General features: G+C 36.2%; 1 protein-coding gene across 1 annotated transcript in view; it reads left to right on the top strand.

Annotated features, from left to right (window-relative positions):
- The first annotated feature begins 1,193 nt into the window (after positions 1-1,193).
- The window catches only part of LOC138700365 (uncharacterized), a 39,511-nt gene continuing 31,321 nt past the window's right edge, over positions 1,194-9,383 (top strand). The window contains exon 1 of the mRNA XM_069826949.1: positions 1,194-1,280. Within this exon, the coding sequence (XP_069683050.1) occupies positions 1,205-1,280 (76 nt within the window). The 5' untranslated portion in view covers positions 1,194-1,204. The remainder of the gene's footprint in view (positions 1,281-9,383) is intronic.

Here is a 9,383-nt window from a genome sequence, read left to right as displayed (position 1 = left end):
AAGCCGATAATTCAATAAAAATAATGTACACAGTAAAAATAAAAATAAACACATTAGTATACTGTACATATTAGTATTAGATTACAATTAAGTAGGATTTACATAATTAAACCAGAAACCGACAATTGAATAAAATGTACACAACAAAAATAGATTAATAATAAAAAAAACACAGTGGGATACATATTGGCGTTAAGTGATAAATAAACACGATTTAGATAATAAAATTAAGAAACAAAAAAAAAATAAAAATAAATACATTGGAACACATTCCATTAAATATTTGCAACGCGTTAGGTCTGGCAACTCATCATAAGATATTTTTTTAATTTACATTTAAAGAAAATTAAAGTTCGGCAGCCCTTGACTTCAGGCGGCAGAGAATTCCAGTGACGAGAAGTAGCAACAGTGAAAGATGAAGAATAAAGAGATGATGTGTGGAGTGGTATTTCTAGCGTGTTATCGTATTGTGACCGAGTATTTAAGTTATGATACTGAGAAAGACTGTGGAATCGGACAGATTAAGTAAGAGGGAGCAGAGGTGTGCAAAATTCGGTATAAGAGAGAAAGGGAATGTAACTTTCTCCTCTCGTTTAACCTGAGCCACAATAATTTATCGAAAGAAGGCGAAATGTGATCGTAGTAGCGGACATTACAAATGAAACGAACACACGCATTATGAACACGTTGCAGTTTCTGGGATAAATCCACCCTGAGATCACTGAATAAAGCGTCACAATAATCGAAATGAGGCATAATAAGAGTCTGTACAAGCGTCTGCTTTAATTTAGCTGGATAGTGGTACAATCTTAGGGATCCACAATACATAGTAAGAGATAAGAGAGCCTACCTTATATTATTCTACAAACAGAAATACAGAGAAAGTACACACAATGGGGATTCAACTGTACCGGCATATGAATTCGTCCGAAAATCCGGCTATAAATAACGATTTGGGAGTATTACGCGAATTGAGGCCAGGTTCACAATTTTAATTTCCAGATACGGGCTGATACATTTCCATGCGGAACAATGGTTGGCAGCGCCTTGCAGAGAGGAAGAGGAACCGCTGCGAGGGCCACAGCCTAGCCTTGTAATCATTATAATGTTAATACTGGGAGGACCGCCTCTTTCTTCTCAATTATCTCTTGGATCTTATAAGCGTTTATCTCCGTAACGCCGGCGTAGTCTGCAGCCGTGAGACATGTCAGGAGCGCGCGTCTGGGGTCTCGTGTTCGTCGCCTGTCATATGGCGGGGCAGCTCAGCCACTCTGCTCAAGGTGGGTTCAGGTCCGAGTCTCGAGTGGATCCGTGAATGATTTACCGGTACTTGACAAAGCGGGTGGGCGGATGGATGGCTGGGTTCACGAACGAATGAATGGACAAGCTGTTGGATGAGCTGGTGTATCTCTGTATGTGTAGACGAAAATTATAATATTAATGAATGAATTAATTACTTAATTATACACTGAATAAAAGAATGCATGGACATATGAAATAATTAATTGATGTAAGAATGATTAAATGAAATAATAAATGACGAATGGAGAAATGTACGAAATAAAACGTTAATGAATGAATGGAAGTATGTGTGTAAAATGAAATAATTAACTGTCAGTAATGCAAAATAGTACATTATGCAACGAGCCTATAATGATAGTAATTTAGACGCGAGTGTGTTTGTTTATGAAACGAGCGCAAGCGAGTTTCATAATTTTCATACGAGCGTCTTAATTACCATTATAGGCAAGTTTCATACGACTTTTTATGCTCGACCATATTTATAACTTGAAATTATTCAGAAGTATTCATTTTATTCGCATCTGACTGAAGAGCGGAAGTGACCTTGTGCATAGCTCGTAAATTGTGAGATGTGCGCAGACGCGAAAGTATTGATTTTTTCCGAGGAACAATAATGTCATTGACCTTGATATAATTTAGAGAATAACATAAACTAATTTTGATATAACCTGGAAATTGATTTAGAATTGAAAAACGAGATGACAAATTGAATTTATTTCAATATTATTTACAATTAACGCTAATTATTATAGTAACAGAACATAACCTTCTGCGACAGTATTGGATTTCCAGCCTCCGTGACGTTTCCCTTGTTTTCTTTCGATTGCATATCCGAGAATAATCGAAAACCTGAACTTTAATGAGTAGGTGTACTTTAATAATAATAATAATAATAATAATAATAATAATAATAATAATAATAATAATAATGATTTATTTAACCTGGCAGAGTTAAGGCCATACGGCCTTCTCTAACACTCAACCAGGAGTAAAAACTGCGTTATAGAAACACTACAAATTAACAAAGTACACACAAAACTGAATAAGATAATAATAATAAAATGTAAACAACAAGTAAGAAGAAATCAGACATAATATATAACATACAGAAAGAAAGAAAAAAGCATAATAAAATGTGAACAGCAGGTCAAAAATAAATGAGGCCTACAAAGTATAAAAAATAAGACAATTATTGATAATAATAATAATAATAATAATAATAATAATAATAATAATAATAATAAATAAAAATTGTAATGATAATAATAATGATTATAATAATATTAATAATAATAATAATAATAATAATAATAACAAATAAAATAATAATAACAGGCCTAATAGTAATAATAATACTAATAGTAGTAATACAATAGTGCAGTACAAAGCATACAATGAATACAATATTTTTAAGTATACACAGTAAGGAAAATTATGTTTATATATAGCTCAACTTATCACATTAGAGATATACCATTATCGGAAAATATGAAAACAAAAATATAAAATAAGTTAAATATCACTAGAACATAAAAAAATGTGAATACGTGGAAACATGCAATACAACACTTGTCATAATAGTAAGTTAGTTTGGCAACTCGTCATAAGATAATTTTCTAACTAGGATTTGAAAGATTTCAATGTTCGGCAGCCTTTGACTTCAGGCGGCAGAGAGTTCCAGTGACGAGAGGTAGCAACAGTGAAAGATGAGGAATACAGAGATGATGTGTGAAGTGGAATTTCTAGCGTGTTATCGCGTTGTGATCGAGTATTAATATTATGACATAATATTTAATGAATGCATTAAAGGACTGCTACTAGGTGTATAATTACTACACATTCGGCATGGTCGAGCATAAACTATTTAATGAACTAATGATTGACGAGTGGACAAATGTGTGAACTAATGAGTGAGTGATGGATAAATTAATTAATTAACTAATTATTAAGTAACAGCATGCATTTACAAAGAAAAGAATTGATTAATGTATGAAATATTAAATGAATAAATGACAAATGGACGAACTGCTGAATTAATTATTTAATTACTGAATGAAAGCGTGTATGTACAACTGAGTTAGTGATCAAGTAAATTAATGATTGACGAATAGATGAATGTGCCAACTAAAGAGTTAATTAATAAATAAGTAAGCAATACTGAATAAAATTAGCCTATTCTATGCGTGTACAAATAAAATAATGATTTGTATAGGAATGATTAAATGAAGTAATGAATGACGAAGGAATAAATATAGGAACTACCGATTTAATAAATGAACGAATACATGAATGAATAGATTATTGAATAAAAACATGCATGTACATATGAAAGAAATAATGCAAGAATTATTAAATGAATTCATGGTTTGACATATATATAAAAGTACTAACTACCGGGTTAATAAATGAATGAATGAATGAATGAATGAATGAATGAATGAATGAATGAATGAATGAATGAATGTATGTATGTATGAATTAATTAATTTACGATATAAATAAATAAATAAATAAATAAATGTATGTGTGTATAAATGAAAGAATTAAATTAATGGGTTATAAGAATGATTTAATTGTTTCTGTTTAGTCAACTGTCCGAAGACAGGTTTGAACCTCATAAGTAACACCAATAAGGCATCATTCATGAGGTAACTAAGTCAAGAAATAATGGGGTAGGGTGGCCAGTTCCTTTCCCCCTTCAATGCATACATCGCCGATTAGCTATATATTCCACTAATCAGGCTTCAGATGCATACAAACAATTATTGTTCTTCCTCTGACACATATCGTCAAGCGAGATGTACTGCCTGATAATAGCTGTACATATCAGCCAGAATCAGAATTAGAGGTAAACGATTTAATTAGGGATATTAAATCCAGAGGTTTGAATGGGCAGTGCATGTAGCACGTATGGGTGAATCTAGAAATGTATATTACAGTATTACTTGGAAGATTCGAGGGGGAAAAGAAACCTTTGGAGAGGCCGAGACGTAGATGGGAAGATAATATTAAAACGGATTTGAAGGAGATGGGATATGATGTTAAGGACTGGATGGGAACGAATGCGGGCTTATGTGGAGGAGGCAACGAACGTCCGGGTTCTTTAAAAGCCATTTATATAATAATAATAATAATAATAGGTAGAAAAGCGCAAAATATGCATATTTTGTGTGTTCGTTCCATGGATGCTTATTCACTACAGAAACTCGTTAGTGATTCGATTCTTAGTCTGCATGAGAGGGCGTGGTATCTTTCACAGGCACCTTCGCACAATTTACACACGCACTCTGCACTGGGCTCATGGTAGCCTGTCGTTTTGCAGATCTTGAAATGAAAACCGTGCACTGCGAAGCGTGTGATGGTGTGTCTGAGTTCGTAGTACGGTCTCTTCCACTCGTCGGACAGCATGGCCTCTGCTGTATAGAAGTCGCTCCATATTTGTGACCTCTTCGTTCGGAGTTCCTGTAGGAGATTCTCGTACTGGGCAGTGGACGGGAGCAGTAGTTGGTGTCTCAAATCTTCGATATAGAAGGGTTCCCTTGACATTTCGTAGCATAGTCGTGATGGAGCATATTTTGATATGGATAGGGCTCTTTTAATAAATGTTGCCTTCACTCGTTCTATGCGTTTTAAATTGCTCTTTGTAAGGTTCTCCCATATGATGTTCAGACCATATTGCAATATAGGGCTGATTTTGACTTTGAATAATGTCATGGCTGTCTCTGGCGATAATTTGCTTACATGCTGTACTTCATGCATTGCTTTTATAGCATGTATGGTTCTTTCATTTACATGTTGTGTATACGTATCCCCATGCGTCTGGAGGGTGATTCCTAAGTACTTGAATTGGGTTACATTTTGTAGCTCCCTGTGCTCCAGACGGAATGTATCTTCAGCTGCTATTCTTCCTCCTCGGCGGAAGATCATGGATACGGTTTTGTCTACATTGATGGCTAATTCGTTCTCTCGGGCCCATATTGATAATTGGTCTAGCGAGGACTGAAGCTTTTGCCGTGATGTGGACGCTAGGGCCATGTCGTCGGCATATATATACATGCTGACTCCATCTAGCTTGACACTGTTCACAATATCAGCTGTTGCTACATTGAATAACGTGGGGCTTAGTGGGTCGCCTTGCAACACCCCGATACTTTGCTCTATAGCTTCTGAGTATGTGACGCTGTCGTCGATTACTAAGCTGTTTTTGTGCAATATGTTGTTTAATAATAATATAATAATAATAATGATTTATTTTAGCTGGCAGAGTTAAGGCCGTAAGGCCTTCTCTTCCACTCAATCAGCAAAAAGTGTATATACATATGCATGAACTTACAAAGAATCCAACAATTTGATTGAGATGAGAGTTACATGTATACAAAAGTTATTTACAAATTAAACAACAAAATACTATGAACTATTAATTAAACACTGAAATAAACTGTGTAGCAGAATTAAACTAAAATACATAGAATGTTAATATATTTCAAATAATATTAGATAATAGAAAGAGATTATTACGAGACAATTAAAATACAGCACAATCAGGATGATGTCTAAAGAAAAAAGTAACAATGTAGTCAGTGATAGTTTAAATCAGTATGATTGGAGTGAAATGCTAATAAGGTTATCTTTTAAGCTGTTCTTAAAGGTGTTTATTGTCTTGCAGCCCCTAATACTTTGTGACAAGGAATTCCATTGACGCGAGGTGGATATTGTAAAAGATGATGAATAACAAGATGTTCTATGAAGAGGTATACTTAGCGTGCCACAGATAAGTGATCTGGTATTTACATCGTGGTTAGAGTATAGATAAGAGAAACGAGACGAAAGGTAATTTGGTGTTGAAGTGTGCAGAATTCGAAAGAGTAAAGACAAAGAGTGTAAAGTTCTACGTTCTTTAAGTCGGAGCCACGAGAGACTTGCGAAGGACGGTGATATGTGATCATACCGTCGGATGTTGCACACGTATCTGACGCACATATTCTGAGCTCGCTGTAACTTGACTGACAATTCAGAACTTAGGTCACTTAACAAAACGTCACAATAATCGAAGTGCGGCGTTACTAGGGTTTGCACTAGGGTAAGTTTTAGTTGCTGGGGCAAGAAGTTTCTCAAGCGACTCAAACAGTGAATGGAGGAACAGATTTTTTTTATCGTTTCTTTAACTTGAAAATTCCAACTTAGATTATTATCAAAAAAGAAGCCAAGATTTTTTACGACAGATGAATAAGGGATTAGCGTGTTGTTAAGAGTAACAACTGAAAGATTACTGTTATTAAGGGAGTTAACTAAACGCTTATGTCCAATAATTATGGCTTGAGTCTTACTTGGATTAAGTGCGAGTCCGAAATTGGCCGCCCAAGTGGAGACAGTGGCTAGGTCACAATTTAACTTGTCAATCGATTCATTGATCGTATTGGGTCTGGAATGTATGTAAAGTTGTAGGTCGTCGGCATAGAGGTGATATCGGCAATACTGTAAGTTCTTTGATACGTCATTAATGTAGATAGAGAAAAGTAGTGGACCTAATACGGAGCCCTGCGGCACTCCCGCCTTTGTGCATCTCCATTGGGAGAATTGATTATCAAGTGAAACACACTGTTGGCGGTCACGTAGGTAGGAGTCCATCCAGCTCAAGGTATTGTCTGACAGGTGCAAAGCCTTCATCTTTGCAAGAAGCAAGTCGATATCAACAGAACCAAAGGCATTGCTGAAATCGAGAAGAGTTAGTGCCGTTACTTCACCCCTATCCATAGCTTCACGGATGTCCTCAGTCACTTTAAGTAGGGCTGTAGAAGTGCTGTGTCCATGTCTAAAACCCGATTGATAGTCATCAAGGAGTTTGTGTTCGTCGAGATAGTTCATAAGTTGTCCATGTACAATATGTTCTAATGCTTTTGAAAGAGTGGGAAGAATTGATATCGGTCTGTATTGGTTTACTGTAGAAGGTGTGTTAGATTTAGGTAAAGGTTTCACTAATGCCATTTTCCAGAGTGAGGGGTAGGACCCAGTCATAATAGATGCATTGAATATATGTGTGATGGTCGGCAGGATCACATCTATTATTTTATACAGGAGAGTGATATTTATATTGTCTATACCTTGGGCTTTAGATTTCATACGTCGCAGCGTCTTCATTACGTCAGTCGGGTTAATGTATTTAAAGAAGAATTTATCCCACACAGGTTGGGGGTAAGATCTGAGAAATTCAAGAGTCTCTTGCTTATGTAATGGTTCAGGTGGAGCAGTGACAAAAATGTTCATTTAGACTATTGAGTGACAAGTTGATGTTATCTACCCGAGGCTTTGCTTTTGTTAGACCCAGGTTATTAAGGTTACGCCACAATTCTTTCGCACTGACCGAAGGTAGAATAAGGGAATGTGCATGGCGTAATTTAGCATTTCTTACTGCTTGATTACATTTATTTCTTAAAACTTTGTAAGTATTAAAATCTAATTCGTCCTTGCTCCGTCTGTATTTACGATAAGCAGTGTCTCTGTCTGTCATGAGTAATTTTATGGCATCGCACATCCAAGGCGCAGGGTGTCTACCAACTCGTCTGGTTTTCAAAGGTGCGTGTTTATCGTATAACTGAATTACTAGGTCGTTAAATTTTTCGATTTTGTCGTCAATGTCTGGTAAATTCCACACTTCAGTCCAAGGCAGGCTAAGTGCGTCATTGATTAATTCCTCATGCTCAATATGCTTTAAGTCCCGGTATGATGTGATGCGAGGTTTATATTTTGGACAATACAAGGAATATTCTAAAAAGATTATGTCGTGTGCTGAGATACCCGGCGCTGGTAGTTGTCCATTCGTTAATACTAGCTGAGGATTAGTCGTGGCAATAATGTCAAGAAGTGTCTCCGATTCCTGGGTATGGTGGGTAGCTGCGGAAGGAAGGATGGATATATTGTAAGACTCAAACATGTTCTTAAGTTGAACTGTAGCGTAATTACTTGAATTTAATAAGTTTGTATTGAAATCGCCTAAAATAACAGTATGGTCATAGTGAGGCACAAGATTAAGCAAAGGTGTTTCAAGGTCACTTAAGAATCCTGATTTAGGGGGTTTGTATACAACTCCAAGGAGGCACTTTTTGTTGCTTGCACCGACTTCGATGAATAGATATTCAGGATGTTCTAAGACTTCATTCGAAGACTGGTAGACAATTTTAAACGGTAAGTCCGATCGCACATACATCGCAACACCACCTCCGCGTTTACCGATTCGGTCATTTCTACAGAGGGTGTAATTATCTAAACTTACTAGAGAAGATGATAGGGAAGGCTTCAACCACGTTTCAGAGATAAGAATAGCGTGAAGAGACAAAGGAGAGAAAATAGATTGAACTTCATTGAAATGACAGAGAAGGCTTTGAGAATTTATGTGGGCTACTTTTAAAGTGTTAGGATGCGAGCTGAAAGACGATTTTAACAGGGCACTGGTCGAAAGAGCAGGTAGTGGGTTAGGGGTGGCTGGGGTGGGTGGGGGTGAGGCTGTGGAAGGGAATTCAGAAAAGTGAAAGTCGTTTGTGTGAGGGGCTGCAGACAGCAAGTCATTCACCTCGAAGCAGTCGATACTGACAACTTACAGAAACTAAATTAGTATAAACTAATAGTAATGCAATAATGACAGATTAATAATAATATTGATATGATAACAGTAATAGTGAATATTACAAGCCTACCACTAAAAATTGAATTACTAACTAAGAAAATGTGGTAGTGTATGATATTATGACCTAGTGCTTGCATATTAACTACGGCAGATCAGAAGCTTTTAAAATTTTGTGTTTTACATTCCCAATTTTAACAAAAATAATGCCGTCTGTGGTCCAGACGTTAGTCAGTCCATATCTCGTGATGCAGTCTTGTTTACTATTCTGGTGACGTAATGGCCATTTATATGTGAGTAAGTTAGTAAGAATGTTTAATGAATTATGAATGGACAGGATAAATGTACGAAATACCGAGTGAGTGAGTGAGTGAGTGAGTGAGTGAGTGAGTGAGTGAGTGAGTGAGTGAGTGAGTGAGTGAGTGAGTGAGTGAGTGAGTGAGTGAGTGAGTGAGTGAGTGAG

Source organism: Periplaneta americana, chromosome 5 (assembly GCF_040183065.1).
Source record: "Periplaneta americana isolate PAMFEO1 chromosome 5, P.americana_PAMFEO1_priV1, whole genome shotgun sequence".
NCBI classification, from domain to species: domain Eukaryota; kingdom Metazoa; phylum Arthropoda; class Insecta; order Blattodea; family Blattidae; genus Periplaneta; species Periplaneta americana.
The sequence above is the reverse complement of the archived record's forward strand: the minus strand, read 5'-3'. Positions and strand labels throughout refer to the sequence as shown.